Source organism: Micropterus salmoides, unplaced genomic scaffold (assembly GCF_014851395.1).
Source record: "Micropterus salmoides isolate LMB-PRFRI ecotype aquatic unplaced genomic scaffold, ASM1485139v1 Ms_hic_scaffold_23, whole genome shotgun sequence".
Lineage (NCBI taxonomy): Eukaryota > Metazoa > Chordata > Actinopteri > Centrarchiformes > Centrarchidae > Micropterus > Micropterus salmoides.
Window position 1 is genome coordinate 20,463,636 of NW_024041484.1, and position 25,497 is coordinate 20,489,132.

Consider the following 25,497-nt stretch of genomic DNA (forward strand, 5'->3'; position numbering starts at 1 on the left):
TCACATACACATTCACGTAGCAAAATTCATTCTCTGCATTTAACCCATCCCTCAAGGGAGCCGTGGGCAACCACTGTGCAGCGCCCTTGGACCAACTCCAGATCTGAGCCAGTGTCACTGGTCATTGGCATTGACAGGAGAATCTAACATGTTTTTGATGGTGAGGGAAACCGGAACACCCGGAAGAAACCCACGCAGACACAGGGAGAACATGCAAACTCTACACAGAAAGGCCGGGACAACTGTGGTTTGAACCCGAAACCTTCTTGCTGTGAGGCAAACTAAACTATAACAAAAAGAAACTGAAATTTCTCAGGTGAAATGAACAAAACTGTTCTAACTATAGTGGAAAACCGTGTTTCATGTAGGATTCCGCCAGTCTTGCCAAGAAACTGAGAAAGGAAATAAGTTTTCACAGCCTTGAAGTTAGTTTACTTTTCATTTTTGAAAACCCTTTGTGCATCCTATTATTTGCTCGTGGAAAATTCCATTTTACATGCCATTCCTTGAAATTTAACCTAATCTGATTTGATTTGAACATTTGATGTGAGCAAACAGACCTTTGTTTTCCCCTGCAGGCCATTTCTGGTACTACCACCGCTGATGGAGTGGATCCGGGTGGCAGTCGCCCACACTGAGCATCGACGAAGCTTTTCTGTGGACAGCGATGATGTGAGGCAGGCCGCCAGGCTGCTGCTCCCCGGTGTGGACTGTGAACCTCGACAAATAAAGTAAGGATACAATGCTCATAACAAAGTTTTACTGCAACAAGCAAGCTGCGAATAAAACATAAAAGTTAAACCTCAGTGAGCGAAGCAGACCCACTGTTAAGTATGGCAAGTCATTTTGCCTAGTGAGCATATCACCCAGCAGGAGTCCTTCTTGTTCTGAAAGTGTTAATCATCCTAAACTGCCCACAGTAGAAATCTCTGACAATACAAAAGATCCTGCTATATGCACATTATGGACCAAAGTCTCAGTAACTTTTAAATGGATTGCCATAAAATTGGCTACACAAGTGAAACTCGAAAAATTAACATATTGTGCAAAAGTTCATTTATTTCAGTAATTCAACTTAAAAGGTGAAACTAATATATTACATAGACTCATTACATGCAAAGTGAGATATTTCAAAGCCTTTATTTGATATAATTTCGATGATTATGGCTTACAGCTTATGAAAACCCCAAATTCAAAATCTCAGAAAATTAGAATATTGTGAAAAGGTTCAGTATTGTAGGCTCAAAGTGTCATACTCTAATCAGCTAATTAATCCAAAACACCTTCAAAGGGTTCCTGAGCCTTTAATTGGTCTCTCAGTCTGGTTCAGTGGAATTCACAATCATGGGGAAGACTGCTGACCTGACAGTTGTGCAGAAAACCATCATTGACACCCTCCACAAGGAGGGAAAGCCTCAAAAGGTAATTGCAAAAGAAGTTGGATGTTCTCAAAGTGCTGTATCAAGGCACATTAATAGAAAGTTAAGTGGAAGGGAAAAGTGTGGAAGAAAAAGGTGCACAAGCAGCAGGGATGACCGTAACCTGGACAGGATTATCAGGAGAAGGCCATTCAAATGTGTGTGTGGGAGCTTCGCAAGGAGTGGACTGAGGCTGGAGTTACTGCATCAAGAGCCACCACACACAGACGGGTCCTGGACATGGGCTTCAAATGTCGTATTCCTCTTGTCAAACAACAAACAACGTCAGAAGCGTCTTACCTGGGCTAAAGAAAAAAAGAACTGGTCTGTTTCTCAGTGGTCCAAAGTCCTCTTTTTTGATGAGAGCAAATTTTGCATCTCGTTTGGAAACCAAGGTCCCAGAGTCTGGAGGAAGAATGGAGAGGCACACAATCCAAGATGCTTGAAGTCCAGTGTGAAGTTTCCACAGTCTGTGTTGGTTTGAGGAGCCATGTCATCTGCTGGTGTTGGTCCACTGTGCTTTATTAAGTCCAGAGTCGGCGCAGCCGTCTACCAGGACATTTTATGCTTCCTTCAGCTGATGAGCTTTATGGAGATGCTGACTTCCTTTTCCAGCAGGACACCCACAAAACACACCTGCCCACACCAAAACCTGGTTCAATGACCATGGAATTACTGTGCTTGATTGGCCAGCAAACTGGCCTGACCTGAACCCCGTAGAGAATCTATGGGGCATTGCCAAGAGAAAGATGAAAGACATGAGACCGAACAAGAAGAGCTGAAGGCCGCTATTGAAGCATCCTGGTCTTCCATAACGCCTCAGCAGTGCCACAGGCTGATGGCATCCATGCCACGCCGCATTGAGGCAGTAATTCATGCAAAAGGGGCCCAAACCAAGTACTGAGTACATATGCATGATTATACTTTTCAGAGGGCTGACATTTCTGTATTTGAAATCCTTTTTTTTTATTGATTTCATGTAATATTCTAATTTTCTGAGATTTTGATTTTGGGGTTTTCATAAGCTGTACGCAATAATCATCGAAATTATATCAAAGGCTTGAAATATCTCACTTTGCATGTAATAAGTCTATATATTAGTTTCACCTTTTAAGTTGAATTACTGAAATAAATTAACTTTTGCACGATATGCTAATTTTTAGAGTTTCACCTGTATTTATGCCCCCCTCAGGATGAATTTTAATAACGTTAACGTGATCCCTTAACCTTTCGTCTAGTGCCATCATAAGGTCCAATACTTTGACTATTGAACAAATACCTGAATTCCCATCAGCCTGAGCTGTACTTTGTGTTTATTGTTAATTAGCTCATGTAAACACGCTAAAACAGAGCTGATAGATGATGGCTGTAGACTCAACTAACATGAAGTGTGTTGTTGTCCCTCTTTTAATGGATAGCAGTAACCAATGTCATAGTTTTGTGACTTGGGGATAAATCTTCTTGCTGTTTATTTGTCCCTCAATTACAGTCTCCCCTGTTTACCCCCGCTCCCCCTTTCTGATACACACAACAGCAGTTATGTGGCCTTGCACAACATTTGTCACATGGCAGCTCAGTCAATGATTTTGTGTTGGTGTCAGTGGGTTAAGAGTCTTATCACATTTCAAATATGCGCAGAGAAACACTGAAAGGTGTGAATGGCCAATTAACTTCTCCTTACCTACAGTATCTCAGATATAATTGTCATGTAGCATTGAGCAAACATCATGAAAAGTCGCTCTGTGACCCAGTGGAAGCATCAGCTGTGATAGCTGCTCGCAGCTTGGATTAAGAGACTTTACAGGAGACATGAATGAGTAATAATGAGTCACAGCAAAATCCTTACCTGGAGAAAAGCTACTTTAGGAAATGAAGGAAGTAGATAACCAGAAGCAAACAAAGAAAAAATATACTGAGAAATGCAAACATTAGAGAATTGACTTTGAATGCAAACAGCTCAATACTTGAAATAAACTCATAAAGTTGCATTTAATTATATAATACCAAGAGTTTAAGTTGTGAAAAGCAGAATCATTTTCTATTTCCATCAGAGGTGTTTATCCACCGATCTCAAAATCCATTTCTGATATAAGCTCCCACTTAATCACAGTAATGGATCTGATGATTCCATCTGCAGAGCGGAGGATTGTTTCTGTGCAACCAGAAAGCTGGATGCAGCCTCCACAGAGGCCAAGTTCCTGCAGGATCTGGGCTTCAGGATGCTCAACTGCGGACGGACGGACCTGGTCAAGCAGGCCGTGAACCTGCTAGGACCCGATGGCATTAACAGCATGAGCGAACAGGTCCGGCACTTAACACACACTCCTACATGTATATACTACATTAACATCACACACCCACATAGGAATAGTGGAGAGAGAAACACAATGAATTGTGAATCTCTAACAAGTATTACCTGGCAATCCATCCCAGTTCACACACACAGGCTGGGCACAGGCTGCTCCCTATGAGTCATGCTATGTGCTAAATTCTTATACATGGTACAAAATTCACATTATATACAAGAAAATGTTAATTTCTTTGTGTCTGTGTATAAGGATGTTTATACAAGTATGCACGGATATGAGCAGCATCAGAATATTTGCTGTAATATGTTGTACTGCGTACGGTTGTGCATGCGACAATATACTTGATTTGAAATCCAAACACAGATATGAATATAGATATTTTTGTGAAATAAACAGAGACTGATAGTATTATACCACTACTGTCTATCCAAAAAATGATGAAGAAATTATCTATTTGTATCTGATACTGTAACACTTTTTCTGGCCAGAGCTTTAGGTCGATATCTCAGCCTTACTGCATCCAAGCGTTAATGTCATTTGGGATTTTCTACCTTCCCCAGTCAATGGAAAAACTGGCTATTCCTTGTGCTGCTAAGTGGAAGCTAATAGTGCAATCTGATTTTCTGTGGTCAGAAAGCTGTGTCTGGTTAAGTTCAATTAAGAAACTCTTGGCAGGTTTCTACTCAGATGCTCTAGATTTGTTTGCGGTTTGATTCATACTATATTCAGTTAGATGCAGATTTTAGTATTTACAGGCTATCAGTACAACAAATTGTACTGACTGACACTTTTCCTCCTCACTCCTATAAATGACAAGCCGTGGTGACATACAGGCTTTTATTCACTTGTAAACCCAGCTAAATGCTGCAAAGGACCAGACAGCGTTACAGGAGCAATAAAGTAAAAGCTGCTGTCTGTCATCACGGCCGAGAGGCATTTGAACTCATCATGATGATCATCATGGTCCACCGTCTATCGCTCTTTAGCTGTCTGCAGATTAAGTAGATCGGTGTTCAGGAAATATTTAAGAGAGAATCACCACAAAGGGATGTCAGTCTTCAACATAAAGTGCTTTGGTGTGTTATGAGTGAGTCGTAAAAGGCCTTTGTTGAACATAATGGCCCGGATCAGAGATATGATTGAGGTTTTATGGAAGCTCGTCCAAAACTCTGATGAAAATGTCCTTTGTTTTTTAGTGTAGATTTTTAGGCTCATAAATGGGAAGAACTTGCCACTTGGTTTACAGTAAAGTTCTTTTGTCTCTTTGCAGTAACACTAAGATGCAGCCCCCCTACCACAACCACCAGTCGCTCAGAGCTAAATGTGTGTGGGTGTGTCAGGCTCAAGAGTGCTCTGTGCATATGGTGGCATGTGGAGAAATAAGATGTTATGTTAGGAGTTTCACAGCCCACCTATGCTGTCACTCTCGTCGGAAAGACAGTTATTTTGAGGCGGCTATCATTATGTCTGGAAAATCAGAACTTGCATGCAACTGCTAGAAATGTCTCTGATTGATGAGGAGGAAATTGCATCTGAGTTGTATATGTTATGTATGAATATGGAATGTATTGTAGTGCAATCTTTAGTCATGGGGCTGATTAGTAACCCCCAGTGAACTCACAACATGCACATATGGCACTTCAGATGTACCTTATTTGAAAATAGTGATTTAAAGAACATAATGGGGGAAAAAAAGACTAGATTATTAATTTTTCTGGTATCCTATAAAACTAATGAGCGCAGCTGATGGTGAGCTCCTTACAGAACTGCTAATGGTCTCTTAAGGGCTTTGCCTATAGCACTAGTAGTATTTATAAGGATAAGGAAACAGGAGCCCTTGGAGAACATGCAAACCCTAGACAGAAATGTCCCAGTTGTTAGATTTGAACCCAGGACCTACTTGCTCTCAGGCTATAGTGCTAACCACTAAATGTTTCTGTGATTCTGTGATTGGTCATAAATATCATAACATCTCGCTCATGAGACTAGGGCATATTTCATCCCTTGCTTTTTTTGGCACAGTGGGGGAAGAAGCACTCAGATCCTTAACTTAGCTTAACTAAAAAGATCAATGACACCACTTAAAAATACAGCATTACAAGCAATAGTCCCGCATTTGGATTATTTTATTTTATGTATTAACATGTAAGTAGCATTTTTATTAGCAGTGGTCAAGCTATTGCTAATGCTAGCTACTTTATTTGATGTTTTACTTAGTATTTATTTACCAAACTAAACATCTAGTACCTTTATAACAATTCTTCCTATTTTATAGGATGATCATCGGTAAGCTTACTTGTAAAAAGTGCAGTATTTGTCTCTTAAATCTAGTGGAGTAGTGTACAGTAAATTAAAATGGTAATACACAAGTACAAAAATGGGCAGAACTGAGACGTGGCACAACTGTACTGTTAAAATTGCCGAACAGCTACTGAATAAAGGTTGTTTTTTTTGGGTGCCACTTGTGACTGACTGAAAACGATCTCATAAAGGAAATATAGTCCATCACCTTTCCTTTCTACTAAATTACTTTGTAGATATGAATAATCCTGTCTGATCCCTTTAATGGTCCTCCTTTCGTCCCTCCCACAGGGAATGACCCCACTCATGTACGCCTGCGTCCGCGGTGATGAGGCCATGGTCCAGATGCTGCTCGACGCCGGAGCCGACATCAACAGCGAGGTCAGTGTTCACGGGACACCATCAGCCTGTCAAAATGTCACATTGATTCCACATTTTTGTTTTTGTCCAAAATGTTGATTTACATTTTGTTATGTGTCTCAGTGAAAACGATGAACCCACTTTGTGTTGCTCTTCCACCCCCCCCTCCCTCCTCTGTCTTCACTGTCAAACCTGCTGCTGTCGGCATGCTCTCTGTTCTCCTGGCAGCTTATTACATGAAGTGCACTGATAAGCAATAAAGGAGGATTTGCACATTTGCACTGTAATAATGATAGTTTGTCTCTACACGGATACAGAATAATAATAATCCACTGAAAGTAGGCAGTTACTTCATCACATTTCACACTGCACACATTCAGCAGCAGTTTGTGTTCTACCACATCAATAATGCATTAGTGTTGTACAGGTGTGTGCACTTAGTGTAACTCGCTACCACAGACTGCATGAAGTATGAACTTCATTGCACTTATTTACTGTGTTGAACTAAGAGCGTTAAAAGTAACCATGAAGCCCTATTGTTATAAATCCTGTTTTTGTCTCCGCAGTGTGTCCTCTGTCCTCCGTTTAGGTGCTTTAATCTCAATTGGCAATAAGAATATTCAAGAATAGAAATGCATCGTAGACTGTCCTTCACCATGTTGACCCATCATTGTTGATTGTTGTGATTGCTTCATTGGTTTAGTGCCTGTATTTAGTGTAGGTGTGTTGACTCAAAAGCAAAGCACTACCTGTATAAATGATCTAGGAGTTCCGTTTGATTGATAAATGTTATTATTTCATGTATTTCTAATGGACTCTAGCCATGCAGATTATGCACAGAGGTTTTAAACAGGTCCCAATAGGAATCTGAAGAGTCAGACAAGATGATTAAATATATATATATATATTTTCATATTTTCCTTTTGATTTTTCTTGTGACATGAACGTTACTTTTACCTCTTCAGACTTCAAAATAAACAGCCTGAGAAGCAAAAATACTTATTTTGGTGAACTCAAAACTCATTTGAAAACTCATTTGAGTTCACTGGATTAATGTGCAAAGCAAGGGGTTAACAGCAGTCCCCTCGCACATATATATGGTGTAGGTTCTAATTTATAGTTCAACATCACATTTCACTTATAGCACTACTGCAGCACTGTTGCGTAGTACATTATCTTTAATTATATTCCCCACGCTAATTGTGTTTACATTCTTGAATTTACCTTTACTGAAAAGAAGAAGATTACGGAGTCTTTTACTAAACATGCTTCATGTTGTGTTCCGTCTGAACAATCTCCAGCTGCATCAGAAACTTGTAGGAGAAAACACAAGCTGACCAATCACAGGCCTTTTGGTCTTAATGTTGTATCCCCATAGCCAGTGATGTGTAGTTACACTTTTGATGGTTCACATCAGCTACCGCTCCGTAGCTACACTGTAACCCCTTAACACTCCTGGCTGGATTCAGCCATAACCTGTGAAGAGTGGTCACGAGACATCTCTGCAGGTTGGAAATCTGCTGACCTAGATAATCCCCAGACTTTACTGTCAACAGGCTTTCTTCTTCTGGCAAATACTGTCCACAGCAAGGTCTGTGGGTTGTGACACATCACCAAAAATTAATTTCCACTCACCTCAACTGTATTGCGGTGGCGACAGAACAATCTTTTTGATTGTAACTTGGGTGAAAAGAGCCTTTAAGTAAAGTAAAAGCAGATGCTGTTGCACATCAGTGATTGAGCATATCACTACTTAAAAAGTTTTGTCAAAATATGACTCTAGAGCCATGATAGGTATTGCAGTCAGTGATGCCCTCTGTTTCTGCTGAAACTGCCTTATATTACAAAGTGATTAATAATTCATCACTGTGAACACAAAAACACTAACAGTCCCACTGTTGTTTAGCGTCAGAGCTCAAATGAAATGTGACATTACATTAAATGTCTGTTTGGAAGAGGCCTCCTCTAGGCGACATTTAGAAATAATTTCTATAATTTACTCTGTGAAAAGGCCACTTTTGAAACCACAGAACAACACTGGGCTGTATGGCTGTTTAATTTTACTCTGCTTTGTTCATGAGTCAGTGCCACCGTCTTGACTGTGTTTGTAGTCTTTGCCAATGTTGTGTTTTCTCTCTGGTTTCATTCCCCTTTGAAATGAAACACTATTTAAAGATGGAGCCAGGCGTATAGTACAAAGTGTGGTCAGAGAGCCATGCCAAGGCAGATACATACTCTTAACTTGTCTCATGTTTAGAGTGAGGCCTGAGATGACAGGTAGAAGTCAAGCTGCTCAAGATTTTTCTGTGAAACTCAAGAGGAAAATCTCCCTCTGCCATCCTGCCCTCCTTTGCTTACACTTCTCCTCCTGCATACTGCTTCTCGCTCCCCCCTTCCCCCTATCTCCCGCCCTGAGCTGTGAATGTTAATGGCTGTATATCTCTCTCCCTGAACTTCACCTATGACTTCCCAGGTGCCAAGCACAGTAAACAAGCACCCCTCAGTTTATCCTGAAACGCGCCAGGGGACGCCACTCACTTTCGCCGTGTTACACGGACACGTCCCTGTCGTGCAGGTAGTGACGTTTATGACCTGTAACCATTAACCTGTGGCCCTTGCCCTAACCTTTGCACCCAATGATGATGATTATTATTATGGTGCATCATAATAATGCCATATGTCGTTTTTATTTCTCCTTCTTGATCCTATCTGTGCAGTAATGATCTCAGTTATGTGGAGAGGACTTGGTCCATATAAACCCTCCAGATTATTTTTGTTTTTAATAATGTATGCTCTTAAAGGTGTGTAGATGACCCAGCACCCTGCTTTTCACCACAACTGAATCTAAGGATTGGACCTACAGCAGCAGGGAGAAACTTCCAGAGGCAAACTAAACAGAGCAGAGCTCAGCCAGCCTGGTACACAGCCTCGGGGATGCCAGATTTCAGTGTTTTGTTCAGTTCTGTTAATTTTTTATATATAATGCATTCTATTGCAGTAGTTATTGTATGAGCTGACACTGGCTGAAAGCCTGATGAACAGCGTCGCCCTCAGGATTTTTTTCAATTATTAATCTGCACCACCGCAATCAGAGTTTTTTTCGGGGGGGGGGGAATAGAAAAAGAAACCATCTTGATTCTTCCTTTCTCAGCTCAGGCAAGTCATCATCAACAATAAGCCCTGCAGACAGAACCTAATGAGGAAGTGTAGCAAGGAGTGTGTTCAGTGGCCAGGGCTAGGCCAACCTCTAAATGAGGTGGTTAAGGTTTCCAACAGTTGAGGCTTTTCCTCTTGCCAAGCCTGAGTGTAACACACTATTCTCCCGCCTGGTTTGTTTTCCCCTTCCCCCCTCCCTCCCTCTCTATCCACCTCCCTCCATCCCCGCCACAGTTGTTGCTGGATAATAGAGCGAATGTGGAGGGCGCCCTGCAGGATGGGACGGAGAACTACACAGAGACCCCACTTCAGCTGGCCTCCGCTGCAGGTAATCCCACACAAGCATGAAGGATTTGGATACCTCTTCATATTCAGATTCCAGACGTGCATTTTTGACCCAAGTATTCTTATTCTCGATACAGCGTATATGGGATTAGTCATTACATGCTTGAGTCTAAGCTCACCAGAAGGCATTCTCACTCTGCTATAATCATCTAATTAATTTATCACTTTCAATTACTATCTGAGATTCAAGAATGCAGTGAATTTTAAACGCTGCTTCTCACGATTGTGCTGCTGTATAGATGTGCAGCCACGTATGAGCAACCCTGCAGCAGGTTCTATTATTCAATTAAAATGGCCTTTAAAACTGACTGGAATTATCTGTCAAAGCAGAACCAAATTTGCATTTAAAGCAGTGCTTCTCAGTCTCAAGGGTGGACCACTGCAGGGGGATATGGATGACCAGGGGAAAAACAAGAGTTTGCTGATGTTATCTGAGCTGACTTGAATCATTCATCTTAAGTGAATGAATTCAACTTGGCTTCTTTTTTATTTGTTGTGCCCCCAGTAGTGTTAATAATTGATAAGAATTCAATCTGTTTAAATATGTGAGCTTTAATGATTATTTGACATTTTGGGAAGAGTGTTCGCGTCCTTGTCGAGAGTTGAATGAGAAGACTGAGACAACTCTTTATTTGTCTGTTAAATTTGAAACTACAACTAGCAGCTGGTTTGCTTAGTTTAGCGTAAAGACTGGATATATTTAGCCTGGCTTTGTTCAAAGCTAACAAAATCTGCCTACCAGCACGTGTAAAGCTCACTAATTAACAAATCTTGAACTGTTGTTTTTAATATACACACACTAAAGAAGTCTTGTCATCATCAGAGGTTGCAAGGAAGTCACTGCACCAAGACAAGAACTCCCACAAATGGTTGTTTTTACACTTTTAAAACAAACAAGATACAATGTGTCAATTTATTTGCATTTTCTCATTTAGCTGAAGCTTTTATCTAAAGCAAATTACAGTGGCACTTTATGCCAGAGGTCTCACACCTTTAAAGCAACTAGAGGTTAAGCGTCTTGCTCAGGGACACATTGTTGAATGTGTCACAGTGGGAATCGAAACCCAGGCCTCCCAGACAAAGGCTTATCACTGCGCCATCACCATCCCACATAATTAGTGAGCTTAAGAGGTGCTGGTTGGCAGATTTTGTTACCTTTGAACAAAGCCAGGCTAGCTGTTTCCCTCTGTTTCCAGTCTTTATGCTAAGCTAAGTTAACTGGCTGCTAGCTCACATAGAACTGACAGACATGAAAGTGGTATTGATCTTCTCAACTAAGTCTCAGCAAGAAAACTAATATGCATATTTCTCAAAATGTCAAACTGTTGCCTTAAACATGAATTGGAGTTAATTCAAACATAACAAGTTGACATACAATAGTGAATTTTCATGTTTCAGTGAGTGACCTTAGGAATGTGTAGGCAGCCGCGTTGCCATGGTAACGAGTGATTAAAACACACAGCCATGGATAATGAACACTATTAACATCCTACTCATTAAATAATAAATAATGTAGATGAAATAAAGACTACAATCCCAGAGCTAATTTTGGTAATTAACAGCAGAGTTGCAGACTTTCCAAGTACAGAATACTTTTATGCAGGTTCAGGCTCATTCCCTGTTTTACTTTACTGTCACATTAACTTCACTAGGATGTAAAAGCTTGAATAAGCAATGCGAGTATCCAGAAATTCTGGTTACATTCCAATCGGTTTTAAATGAGCAGTGTTTTTGACTGTATTAGCGGAGATCAGTATTGAAGTGCTTAAATCACTTTAAAACTGGTACCTGCAGAAGTTTCTGTTCTAATGTTTGAGTGCATCAGGGATTAGTTATGACTTGTTTTGCACTCAGCAGAGCAGATCTAACTGCTGTAGTCACTCGGTTTAATTTAAAGCTTCCACATGGAATTCAGTGAATGTGAAAATGTATTTTGATGGGTTATGTTTTGTTGTTGTACACCTGAACAGCCACATAAAGAACCACTTAAAGAGCATCTCATCACCTCAGAAAGTAGAAATTTTTAGTACCAACATCAGTGGTGGAAGAACAATACCACACTGTAGAAATATTCTGTTACAAGAAATGTAAAAGTCCTGAATTCAAAATTGTACTTAAGTAAATGTACATTACTGGACTGGAACATAATTTTTTTATGATGCTCAAGGTATTTAAATTCCCCTTCATCTTGATTCTTGTACCCTATGCATATTTAATTAAAGGAAGAAATGTTTTTAAATTTACATCAAATGGCAAAAAATCATTTAAAATACTTCATTGCAAGTAAAAGTTCTTTAATCAAAATGTTACTGAGTAAAAGTACAGTAGTCAACAAATCATCAAAAAGTATCAAAAGTACTCTATGCAGAATCATACTGAGCTAACTAATGGCAGCCACAGTTAGCAGTAGTTACCAGTTACTTTTGGCAACAAGTAAAGCCATCTGTTCATCAAGAAACTAACTTTCCTTCACGACCGAAAAAGCACTTTCTGCAAGAATTAATGAACAACTCTACAAAAACTTGACCAGAGTGGTCAAATAACAAAGACAGACTGAGTAGGTGGTTGGGCGCATCCCTGTACTTCGTGGGCTAGCTGCGCCTGAAGCAGATCATGAGCATATCAGGACAAAAAGTAGAGGTAGAAAAATACATTGGATACCTAGCATTCAGATGAGTCTGAAGCCTGAGCTTTCTGCTCACAGGGATTACTTTTACATTAGTTTAACTTTTTTAAACTTTGGCCACATTTCATGTGATCATCCGACAATGTAATATTATATGTCATTAAAATAAGGGAAACCATAAAAGGTGCCCTTTAAGTTAAATTCCACCACAAATCAACATAAGTGGTTGCTAAGTATTTACCACCTAGCTCTGTTTAAGTTTATTCATGTTTCATGTGTCATCCTGGTTAGGTAACTTTGAGTTGGTGAGTTTGCTATTGGAAAGAGGGGCCGACCCGATGATCGGGACCATGTGTCGAAACGGCATCTCCTCGGCCCCGCTGGGAGACATGAACTCATACACCTTGGCAGCAGCACATGGCCACAGGTAATACAGGCAATCACACACACACACACAAACACACACACAGGGACACATACACAAGTGCCGGCCAGCAGAGATCCATTACCACAGTATTGATCCATTTACACACTTTGCCCTGGTCCGTCTGCCTCTCACAAAATCCTGCATTATATGAGAAGCAGATATCTTGGTTTCGCTGTCAGACAGCATGTGACGATAAGCACTGCAGTCTATTCAGCACCACTTATGGCTTCAGTTTGACACCATTTCCCTGCAGCTGAGTAAGATAAAGCCATTTAACATTCAGGGCAGTGAGAGCTGTCAGGAAGTAGAGTGGAGTGGCAAGCCAACAACACAATGCAGCATTATTAAGATAATCAATTGTAGTATGATGATCTTGCTGCAGTGTGTCGTGAGCAGGCTCAAACTGCATTAGGATTGGTTATGAGATGGCAGGGTGTAAAAGTTCTCTATTCCTTCAACAGGCGCTGGATAACAATTATCTGTACAAAAGGACTTTCTCTTTTATTCTACACGGACAAATAACTTTTTAACCACAGGAAATTCTTCATATCAAAGGAAGATAGCTTGTTGTTGAAACATATAGTTGAAGCATTATCATGAATAAAAGGGAAAGTGGCAGCGGTGTGTATATATAAATATTATTACACATTACACATTTTTTATTTACTTTTAAACCTTTACAGAAATGTGTAAAAATGTGATGTGGATGTTATTAAAATTTTTTGCAAAATACACTTGTTTTGTAGTCTTAGCAAGATGAGAATTGATATCTGTTTTATTGTGTTGTTAGTAGGGAGATTAACTCAAGACAGGATTAGCCGAGGTTAGCATAAATCATGAAGCGGGAGTGTGTCAACAAAAAATGCTCCAGACTTCTTTTTTGTACAAAGTGTATGCTGTTAGCTTGTAAGCTAGCCACCAATATTTACAAAAATGTTTAAGAGTTAGAGAAGTGTACAAAACAAGCAGCTTTACATTGAGGAAAGGACTTCTGAAATACTAATCGCCTCCAACTTTGTGGCAAGAGTTTGGGGAAGACCCTATCCTTTTTCAACATGACAATGCCCCTGTGCACTAAGCCATGTCCATTAACGTTTTTTATTAGAATTTGGTGTAGAGGAACATGACACAACCCCATCCAGCACCTTTGGGATGAACTAAAACACAGACTGCAAGCCAGACCTTATCACCCAAAGTCACTGATGCTCTTGTGGCTGAATTGGAGCAAATCTCTGCAGCTAGGCATGAAAATCTGTTGGGAAGACTACAACCAGAAAAGGGCTGTGATAGCGGCAGATTAACGTCCTTGAAGTAGATGTTCAACAATAATATAAAGGTTTAATCTTTGTGTGTCTGCATATTTTGGGCCATGTAGTGTAGATCCATGGACACAGCTGGAGAAAATTCTGTGGTAATATGCTCAATCATTGATATACACTCAAACCCAAGGGACTGATAGTGGTGACCAAACGACAGTGAGCCTCCCACTGACTTGATCCAACAATCTCAAAAAAGGATATGATGTTATATTGGTCTAAACGAGCCCCACCTTATTGAAGCAGCTGGCGCAGTGATGCGTCCTCAGGCTGTGATCACACGGTTTACATGACGTGTTGAAGTCCATTCTTCTGAAATGAGGGGAACTGTTGTTGCTGCATCATTCTTATGCCGAAAAAGTGTGTTGCAATGTTGCGGGCAGTACTGATGAATCTGCAGACTAAAAAGCATGTTATTTTGTAACAACACATACTATCTTTTCTGTTTAGAGGAGATAATCAGTTCCAGCTGAACATATTTTGGCTCCACAGACCAGTGGTAGAGGTTCACAGTACGCTTATTTTGAGTGTCATTAGAGCTAGAGAGCTGGGTGAGCTTAATGTGAAGTTAACACAGTACGTGTATGCCTAATTTAGAATCATTGCCCAGTCTGTGATCATCAACCTCACAAGTTTCCTTCCTGCTATTTGACCCCAGGCCAGGCTAGGTGTTTTGTAGTTTTCTCATCCCCTCCCCACATCTTCATTCCTTTTTTTCCCTTTTACCCTGGCCTTAAAATATTCTGTCATTGTATCTTATCACTCTGCTTTCCTTTAATCTCTGTTTGTGTTTTATCTCCTTTCCTCTAGGAATGTATTTCGAAAGCTTCTGGCCCAGTCGGAGAAGGAGAAGGGGGATGTGTTGTCCCTGGAGGAGATCCTAGCCGAGGGTTCGGATCCCGGGGAGAAGAGGTTGGCACTGCAGGCCAACGGCGGAGGGACCCTGCGAACAGGAAAGGCCAAACTGAGGGCCCTGAGAGAGGCCATGTACCATAGCGCAGAGCACGGCCATGTGGACATCACCATAGACATCCGCAGCTTAGGTCAGATTTACTAATACATGCTTCACTGGCACACATGCCTCGCTCTCTGGTGCCTCCAGCTGTCCTGGAGATGTGCTGATGCTGTGCCTGTCCTGTCCCGTCTTGTGCTGTCCTGTACACACTCACAGCAATCACCACTTCTCATCCAACCATGAAACAGTCGCACAAGTAGGACTTTTTATAGCAGAGGTGATAATAGCTTGGGTCAAAGGTGTGAACATGATGATGAAACAGTGTCCTCAAGCAGTGCTCATTCTGTAGATGTGGCAATCAGCTTTCACCCCAACATTGTCCAGTTCATTGGACATAAGACCTAATGTGTTTGTTGATTAGGATTTGATTAGGATTAATTGACTAATTTATTTCAGTTGACAGAACAATCTCACCCCTCTCACATCTCTTAAGTGCCATTTAGTAGCTACCCTGGACCTTTTGGTCATATCACACAGTCCTCAGTTATCTTGTAATTACTTGCTAATGTAAAATTTTTGTTTGCCATTTTGAGAAATACTCTTATTCGCTTTTTTGACAAGAGTTAGATGCCAGCAGCTGGTTAGCTTACTAAGCATAAAAACTGGAAACAGGGGAATCAGCTAGCCAGGGTCTGTCCAAAGGTAACAAAATCTGTCTACCAGCACCTTTTAAAGCTCACAGATTTACATGTTATATCCTGTTTGTTTAATCTTTACAAACAACAAAGTGTTAAAACAACAGACTTTGTGCATCGGTCTTCTCATCTAACTCTCAACAAGAAAGCGAATAAGCTCATTTCCCAAAATGTTGAACTTCTTGTCCCTGTCTTTGAAGCAGTAGTTGACCCCTAACCAGTTTCACTAAGAGTAAGATTATGTGAAACAGTCAAAAGCTCTGGAACAGCTACTAAATAGACCGTATGGTAAGACTGTTTATTTCTACTGTTTCTAAGGTCAATAATGATCTTTCAGTCCCATCCACTTGCTCAAGTTCCCAAAGCCCAAGATGACATATTTAAATTGTTTGTTTTGTCTAGACAAATCAGAAAATCAGCTAACCTTTGGCATTCTGCTTGATAAACGACTTCAACGATTAATCACCTATCGAAATTGGTTAATTTCCTACTCCATAAATCAACTAATCCTTTCAGCAGTGCTGTTGATACACAAAGCATCCACTGTCATGTCATGAGATTCATATTAATTTCACATACACATCATTCAGTGCCCATCATATTGTTGCAGATCATTACAGCCATTTTTTTACGGGACATTCTTTGATTATACCCAAGTGCTTTCTTTATATTCCAGCCGAGTCCGAGTCTCTGACTTTTCACTAATCCAACACTCACCATGCAATCGCCCTTCAACTCATGCTAACACCATAAAGTGATGGAAACATGGTCGGTTCTGTCGCCCTTGAAACTGCTCTGAGTCAGATTGGCTATGCTGTGCGTAAGTGTGTATTCACTGTTCATGTGGCGTTATTCCCAGGCGTTCCCTGGACGCTGCACACCTGGTTCGAGTCCCTGCGCACCTGCTTCATCCAGCACCGCCGGCCGCTGATCCAGGGCCTGCTCAAAGACTTCAGTTGCATCCAGGAAGAGGAGTACACAGAGGAGCTCATCACACACGGCCTGCCTCTCATGTTCCAGATCCTCCGAGCCAGCAAGGTCACCGGGGCTTTCTTTCATGTGCATGTAAACGTAATGCTTGTTAAAGAAACATCAGACAAAATAAGGCTGGTTGGCTGGTAATACAAACTGTCCTGTGCTTGTATGCAAGTGTGACATTAACACTCATATTTGCATAAATTAAGTTGCACTCCAAACCATATTATCATACATTTGCATATCATTTTGTCCTGGGTAGCTCATGGAGACCAAAAACTCTAATCTGTGTAAAGTTTCTTTCCTCATTGGTGTTGGTGTCTGTTTGCAGAATGAGGTAATAAGCCAGCAGCTGTCAGTCATTTTCACGCAGTGCTATGGGCCCTTCCCCATCCCTAAGCTGACAGAGATCAAGAAGAAACAGACCTCCCGCTTAGGTAAGAGAGCGAGTTAAAAATAGTGACTGTTCCTCAATATTTTCAGCATTAAATGAATCTGCATGACGAGGCAAGTGACAGAAGGGTTAGAGTTAAAGCTGAGAGATTCTTGTTTTTTGAGGTGAATTTGTCTCCAACTTTGAGTTAACCAATCTGTGTTTAATACTATAAAATTAGCTCCTTTTTCCTTAGATTTTCAGTTCATGAAGTCTCTGTAAATGCCACTATTTCTTGTCAGACTTTTCAGAAAATATTAAAGCATTTATGGGCTGATGGTAATTTAAATTGCTTTGAAATTGAATTTTGTGTCTCAGAATGTCAAAAAGACAAATACCCTCCATCCATCCATCGTCAACCCCTTATCCTACGTACAGGGTTGCGGGGAAAGGCAAATACATACTGATCAAAATGTCACAGCTTATTGCTTTGAACTCATCATGTAACAACAAATCAAATAGTATTATGGTACTCTGTTTGCAAAATCATACAACAATTTTCTTTTTGAGAAGTCATTTGATAAGTGTTAAATGTATTTTAATGACAAAACATTGCTTGTAGGATAAACTATCAACAGGATCATTAAATCAAAATACTCAGGAAGTATATGAAAATTATTGGGGAAGGAAGGGAGTCAGTAATTATCTGCACGTCTCTACAAGTCTTAAAAAGCATTCAGTTAAATTTCTTCAACAAAAAAAAGTCTCAAATTTAATTTACAAAAGTCTTTTTTTGCCTGCTGTAGGCAGTGATGTTAGTTATGAAATGTTTTCGTATGTGATTGCAGGCTGTTGGGAGACTGAAAGTGTCACTGCTACCTACAGAAAGCCCGTCATCTCATAACAAAGATTTAAATGAAAGTCAATTTTAATTGGTAAATTATCACCAGAATCAGTAAAAATGAATGTTACATATGGTAAAAGCACTGAAAAAAATGTGATGTACAATAAAACATACTGGTTTTCATCATACTTTCAGTCGGTATGATTGTGAAACAGATATTAAACTGGCATTCTATGTGGTAATTAAAAGGACTTATAAAGTCTTATCTGGGGCTGCAGCTAACGATGATTTTAGTATTCGAAGCTTCGATAGATTATTTCAACGATTCATCGATGCGTCGTTTAAGAAATAGTTTGCTTGGCGGGGGATTAACACACGCAGATAGCAGGGATTGTCTGAGCTACAGAGAGAGCTGGAGGTGAGTTAAAAGGTGCAGCTCCCCGACACCCAGTTAACTCATGACTGTGAGGTTACAACTCACGGCCAAAAAGGAGAACAACAAATGCACGTGTAAACATTAACAGCTGAGGTCTGCGGCTTACTTTGGCTAGCCTTCAACTCAACAATCAATCGTGATTTCAGTTAAATGTTAAAGTTGCTGTTAATGTTTCCTGGTCTGTGGTCCACTGCTTTCTGATCAGGCGCCGTCGTGCTGTTGCCGGGGCGATATAAGTTTCGTTTTACAGTGGACGGACGGTAACATTACAGAGTTGTTTTCTTAGCTTGAAATAATCCCATACTTTAGACACTTTCTTCTTTCTCCCTCGCTATTTTCTCTCTTCCTCCACTTTGCGAACAGCACCATTATAATCACGTCGTGTTTACAGCGTAAGCGCGATGTGCGACAGTAATAAATGTCCGTGCGAAACACTGTGGTGTATAGTTAAATGGATTAAAGGAAGCATCAACGCAAAGAATGTGTGTCGATGCATTTTATTAATTGATTTTATTGATTTAATCGATGAATCATTTCAGCCCTAGTCTTATCTAGAGCAGAAACCCTGGTTCTGCTGAAGGCTGACTTTTTTTCATGACTGTATTGCAGTTTTTTCAAGTCAAGAGGAAGGTCCACATAAAATATTACCAATTTTGTGCTTTTAAAAGAAATGAAACATAAGTTCCAAAACCCCCTCCCCACACCAATAATTTTCAAACACTCCCTAACCAGGATTATTCCGCAAATTTTTTCCAGTCTTTTTTAAATCCTAATGCTCCATTAGGGGCCCTGGAGACCTCCGTCTCCTCTCTATTTTACAGCTCAAAAAAACACCATGACACATCATCATTTTACCTAATTTTATGGGAATGGCTTTTGAATCAGATTTTAAGATGATGACTTTCAGAAGTCTGCTAATTACTTTTGTTTTGTGGTCTCAGAGCAGTAAAAGTTGGTTAATTACAGTGGATTTTCATATGCACCATCCCTCCCAAAAGTCTATTTGGATTTCTATTGTTGCAGTTGTATAACAGTTCTGTCTGTCTTCTTGGCAAACAAAAATATATGTTCATGCATAGCCCATATAAAATAAAACATTAAATATTTACTTATTTGGTGCAGTACCTGTTACTCATATCTGTATCACCTTCATCAAAGTCCAGTTTGCTGCAAAGGGAAAGGTTACCACTTCAGAATGTAGCGACACATGTGGTTTTGAAAAGGAAGGAGGGAAAAACTAAAATTTAATGGGAAAAATATGTTTTTTCTTTTAATTTCTTATCATTTTTCACACATTAAAGCAGTGGGGTCTGTGGGACTATAATTATCTCTGACATTTTATCCTCAAGGTTAATTTTACATATTTGACTTTGAAAATTTATCACGATGATGTTTTGCAAGCGGATATTTGTATTCACATGTCTGTAATGATGTGATTTATCAGTCTGATCTGGTATTAAAAGCTCCTTTGAAGTTGGGAAAGTCACAGACATTTCCACATTTCCATTTGTTTCTTATAATTAGAGCAGGAGGAGGCACTGATGCATAAACTGACTGTGCTGCAGCACCACCTAGTGTTTTTTCAACAATATGTGTAGAATAAAATGACAAGTAGTTTTTTATTTTGTATTTGAAGAGAATTAATGCTTTAAAAACCTTTGGTTTAGTGTATCCTTAAACATTCTGATCAATTAATTACTTGTCAGATATCAAATTAAATTGCCTGCCTTTCAGAGTACTAATGAAATTGGAATTGTTGTATTTTGATAATGCTTCACTGATAGCTGAATGATGAATTGCCCTCTGGGTAATTAATGACCATATTAGTGTAATCTTTTACCATTTGCTGTTTTGCATTCATAGTACAGGAGACTTGAGTAATGAGACATCATTTGGCTGTTTTTATTGGATCTTATAATCTTCTTTTTCTCAGATCCCCACTTCCTTAACAACAAGGATATGTCCGATGTTACTTTCCTGGTGGAGGGGAAACCGTTTTATGCACATAAAGTTTTGCTGTTTACAGCTTCACCCAGGTAAAGTTTTTTATATATATATTTGTTTGTTCTTTTTTCCTATACAGCTATAGTAAACATAATAAACAAAATTTCTTCTGTTTCATCCAGGTTCAAGTCACTACTCCAGAACCGACCTGCAGCAGAGAACACCTGCATTGAGATCAGCCATGTCAAGTACAATATTTTCCATGTAAGATATTTATTGCATCATCATTTGCTCTCCAGTAATAACACAAAACCTCATTATGTTGTTGTTTTTTAAAAAAAAATGCAAAGTCAGTTAGAGCTGCAACAAATTTGGGGAGCTCAACCGATGCAATCATTTTTTGTTTTAAAAACTTGTAACGATATTAGTACTTTATAAAAATACAAATACAAATATAAAGAAAACGTTAACAAAATTGATAACAATCCTTCAAATGTGTATAGATTGAACCCTCTACTGTTCTGTGTTCCAGTTGGTCATGCAGTATCTGTACTGTGGAGGCACTGAGTCTTTGCACATACGCAACACTGAAGTTATGGAGGTAAAAGAGACTTAAGCAAAGCCTGCTGAGCGACAGCGGAAGTATTAGCATTTCTAATCCCAAGTCCTGTGCCTCATTCTGTGTGGCTGTACTGTTCCCCGCAGCTCCTGTCTGCCTCCAAATTCTTCCAACTAGAGGCCCTTCAGAGACACTGTGAGATCATCTGCTCCAAGAACATTACGACGGAAACCTGTGTGGACCTGTACAAACACGCCAAGGTGAGATGTTGGAGAACATTTATTAGTCAAGTTGTAATAAAATGTCCCTGTTTAAATGCCAAAAATGGAAAAACAAATGTTAATGTAATTAATTCTTATGAAAGATGCAAACATAACAGAAATATAATAATTATACTGCCTATTAAATGTATTTTTATTTAAAGCTGCTCTATTCTATATTTTTATATTTAGAATGGATCAAATGAATACAAGTATGTGAAAGGGCTTATCACCGACTTTTCCTTAGCTCCACAGAGCTGATTGAAGTCATTGTTTTGGATTTATGGCCCACAGTTTTATTGTTTTGGATCACCCTAAGCCCTCTCATCATAGTGTTTAGTTGCAACTGTACACTATCAGCCCATCACCAAAAGACAGACAGAAAAAAAAAAGGAAGTCCTCTTGACCTTAGTCTTATTTCCAGGTGAAACTGCAAAAAAAGTCAGAAGAAAAAAATTACATAAAAGCAGCAGGGAAGTGTGTACTGACAAAATGTGACAATGAATTCACTTAATAAGATGACAAAAATAATGTAAAAATTATCATTAGCGACACTAGCAGTATGGCTCTTGGTTGGTCTGTCCAATGCTTTGGTCCAGAAATATCTTAAAAACTACATAGATGGATGGATCATCTGGTGCAATCAACAGGTCAAAATTTCAGTTTGTCCAATAATTTGGTTTATGACTAAATCATTGCCAAACTAATGACATTCCAACCAGCCCCGGTTGTACTTTGCGTTTAGTGCTAAGTATTAGCATGCTCACACGCTAAACCAAGAGAATTATTATGGTAAACATTGTGCCTGCTAAACATCAGCATGTTAGCATTGTCTTTGTGAGCATGCTGATGTTAGCATTTAGGTGTGCCACCAGTCTCACCAAGCTGCTAGCATGGCTCTAGACTCTAGTCTCTAGTCTTGTTTTGTCTTGAAAATGGTCAAATTGTAATGTTTGGATGAAAATGTTTTTATTTTCCGAAGAGGGATTAATAAAGGATCTCTTCTAAATGTATATATCAAAAAAGACACCGTGGCACACAACAGTGCCAGTAGTCTTTTCACTAAAAGCAACACAACACTGCACCAATTTTGACCAGGAATGCATAACTTCTCAACTAACAAAAAATTATACCATCAAAATAATTCTAAAAATTCTAATGCTGATGTTGTCATCACCCTTCAGATAAGTTTAAACTCTGCCATTTTCTCTCTATCATCTTTTTTTCAATGTAGTTCCTTGGTGCCACGGAGCTTACGGCTTTCATCGAGGGCTATTTCCTGAAGAACATGGTGCTGCTAATTGAACTCGACAGCTTCAAGCAGCTGTTGTACGAACCTCCTCCCGCCGAGAGCCCCATGTCCAGCTTGTCCAGCCCCGGCATCTGCACCGACATCCTCCTCGACCTGGAGAACACTCTGGCCACACGCATCCGCTCCATCCACCTCTCCACCTCCAAGGGCTCTGTGGTGTGACATTGTCCACTCCGAAGCCCTCCGATCCAGGCACAGCATTCATGTAACACCACTTTTAACGACCAGTGCCATGCTACACAGCCCCATCCACCTGCCCTGGCCCCACTGCCGAGGATGGGCTGTCGGATGTTTTTATGTCAGGGATTCCCTTTAATTCTGCCTGTTGCAGCCCCCTCGAAAAGTTAATGTTGGCATACATGACAAAATCAGAGAGAACTTTCTCGCCTTGTCAGAAGCTTGAACTCTGGTGTCCCAATGGCTCCCACTGATCACTTCACACCCCTACATTAAGAAAAAATAAACAGAACTGACCCTGCAGTATCACTTAGACCTAATCGTGATTTTGAAACTTATTGTATTTCATATAGGATACATGCATGAAATACATTCTGTACGCCTTTTTCGCTTAAAAGGGTAGAGTAGAATTTTAACTCAATAAAAGCAGCTTTCTCATCATCTCTGATATGAGACTTTGGTTTACAAACAACATCAATTTATGGAAGTGGATGCCATTGCAGTATAAAGTTTGACACCAAACGCCAAAATATAATCCAACTTTACAACCAATAAAGTGACTAGTAGCAATGCCACGAGACAGACTATAGGTGGACTTGTTTGAACTTATTTACATTTCATTCTGTCACTTCTATGTTGGATACGTTTCACTGTGTTATATCTACTCTGTGCAGAGGCCAAACTGATCACACGAACTTCCACCGTGGCTGACACTGCAACACTGATTAAACTGAAGACGGCCCATGGGCAGTGAAATCTATGCTGACGTATGCTTGAAACATGGATGTCCAACTGGGAAATTAACTTGTGATAACTCCACGAACACTGTCGACTTTTTTGCATGACACCTACTCAACTGAGCTGCCCTGATATTGCTTTTTATGCAGAGCTTACTTCACGAACCACTTTCGCAAAAGGGGAAGTAAGGGAAAACGCTGCTTATTAACTTTCCATCCACTGCAAAACAGACTGAGTGCGATAGGATTGAAGATGGATTTCGATTGGCAGGGACTTTCTCTTTAAAGCTATTTAAAGCAAAGTGTAAATATGTCCTTAAAGTCATTGTGCTGGTCGTTTCTTTCCTTTCTTTTTTGTAAACTGCTGTACAGTATCCTCCTACACTCGCTTGGCTGATAACACCAGTCTCATTGAATGTGCTCCCTGAACAGTTTATTCCTGCTGTATGTGTCTGTTTATGCAAAAGTTGCATGTTTAATCTGTTTGAATCCTCCATTCCGCTTTAGGTGTGCTTTCTGTGTAGATCGGTAGGGCTGAGTAGGGTGTTGATTGTTCCAATCAAAGTACGTTCCCGTCATTTATTTTGCTATTTCTGATAAATTCCGAATGATCATGAGATGCATTTTAAAGTCACTTTCTGTTTTTGGCTTTACCTCAGCTGAATTTCTCAATAACGTAATTTCTGTGAAGGTGTGTCAACAGAGTTTATTAGAGACACAACAATGTGAATTGTGACTTACAAAGTCAACCACCTCTGAGTGGACATGCTAAAACAGCGGATATATCACAAAAAATGTTTTACAGTTGGTTGAGGTGAAAAAGTTGTTTGATAACAATCAATAAAAACAGACTTGGGCACATGACTTAAACGTCTACTCAAGCTTCCACCAAGCAAACAAAAAGGGCAGCAGATGAAAAAATCAGATCTGTGTGTACCATGAGGAGACTTTCCTCAAATCAATACACAAAACAAACAAATGCCATGTTTTCTAAATTTTGAGGTTGAAGCTAAAGTTTGCGGTGCTCAAAACACAATCTGCAGTTTGAATTAATCATTTTTAACTTCTGGGTCAATTTTGGATGAATTGGGCAACAATGGTAGGTGTTTGTTCACAAATTTAATCATGAATAAAGTTGAAATAGATTGAACTGGTGGCCATAACATAAATGTTTAGGATCGTGCTAGTGTCTTGAAGAGTCCTGTGTTTCTATGTTAAGTAACACTGAAGTAATACTGCTGTTTGAAGAAAATTTTGAAATGGGAATAGAGAAAGGAAAAACAGCAGCTCCTGCCTCTTTGCAGCTTCGTGGCCCTTCATCAGTCATCAAATTCACAACGTGAAACCGTATAAAAAGTATTGTTTGTGACATTCAATCAGGTATCGATGTGGTAATTGTCTCAGGTGTTTTGAGATTTGGTTCAGGGGTTTTCATTGGTTGTTTCAGTGTGTCTTTAGATATAAGATGTGTAGTTTCGTACTGTGAATTTAACACCTGACGAAGGTCCGTGACCAAAATGTTGTGTCTCTTGTAAACTCCGTGCAGAAACCTTTATCCCTTTGTTACACAAGATCACATTTTCCTACACACCTGTCCACCAGGTGTGCATTAGACAATACAATACTCTTAAAATGCTCAACCAGTCACCCATTATTCAACAGCAGCCCTGAGGTGTAAGCCCAGTTGTTGAAATGATGCACATTCACTCAAAAAGGGTAAAAACTTAAAGCAGTTCAACAATATTTGAATAAAACCCAGTTTAGTCGACCACGGCCCCTCTGACTCAGATACATCTTAATTTAGGAGGAAATCACAGAACCTACGGTATATTTTATGAATGTAACAATGCAACACAGGTTGAATATCTATAAAATGTGCAATGTTGTCCAGCAACAAACCAAAAAAAGACGCTTCCTTCTGTTTCCAATGGCTTACAATGCAAATGTCTCTAAAGTGTCCTCATACTTTGTG

General features: G+C 39.8%; 1 protein-coding gene across 2 annotated transcripts in view; it reads left to right on the forward strand.

The window, feature by feature from the left end:
• Window positions 1–24,675, forward strand: part of btbd11a (BTB (POZ) domain containing 11a) — a 180,806-nt gene extending 156,131 nt beyond the window's left edge. Inside the window, exons 4-17 of one of the 2 annotated variants that reach the window (XM_038738710.1) lie at window positions 579–731; window positions 3,556–3,721; window positions 6,320–6,409; window positions 8,862–8,963; window positions 9,779–9,872; window positions 12,807–12,942; window positions 15,069–15,301; window positions 16,768–16,946; window positions 17,215–17,320; window positions 20,470–20,572; window positions 20,663–20,744; window positions 21,013–21,081; window positions 21,186–21,299; window positions 22,534–24,675. In XM_038738710.1, the coding sequence (XP_038594638.1) occupies window positions 579–731; window positions 3,556–3,721; window positions 6,320–6,409; window positions 8,862–8,963; window positions 9,779–9,872; window positions 12,807–12,942; window positions 15,069–15,301; window positions 16,768–16,946; window positions 17,215–17,320; window positions 20,470–20,572; window positions 20,663–20,744; window positions 21,013–21,081; window positions 21,186–21,299; window positions 22,534–22,773 (1,867 nt within the window). In that variant the 3' untranslated portion in view covers window positions 22,774–24,675. The remainder of the gene's footprint in view (window positions 1–578; window positions 732–3,555; window positions 3,722–6,319; window positions 6,410–8,861; window positions 8,964–9,778; window positions 9,873–12,806; window positions 12,943–15,068; window positions 15,302–16,767; window positions 16,947–17,214; window positions 17,321–20,469; window positions 20,573–20,662; window positions 20,745–21,012; window positions 21,082–21,185; window positions 21,300–22,533) is intronic. The other variant, XM_038738711.1, reaches the window with a different exon arrangement.
• The last annotated feature ends 822 nt before the right edge of the window (window positions 24,676–25,497 follow it).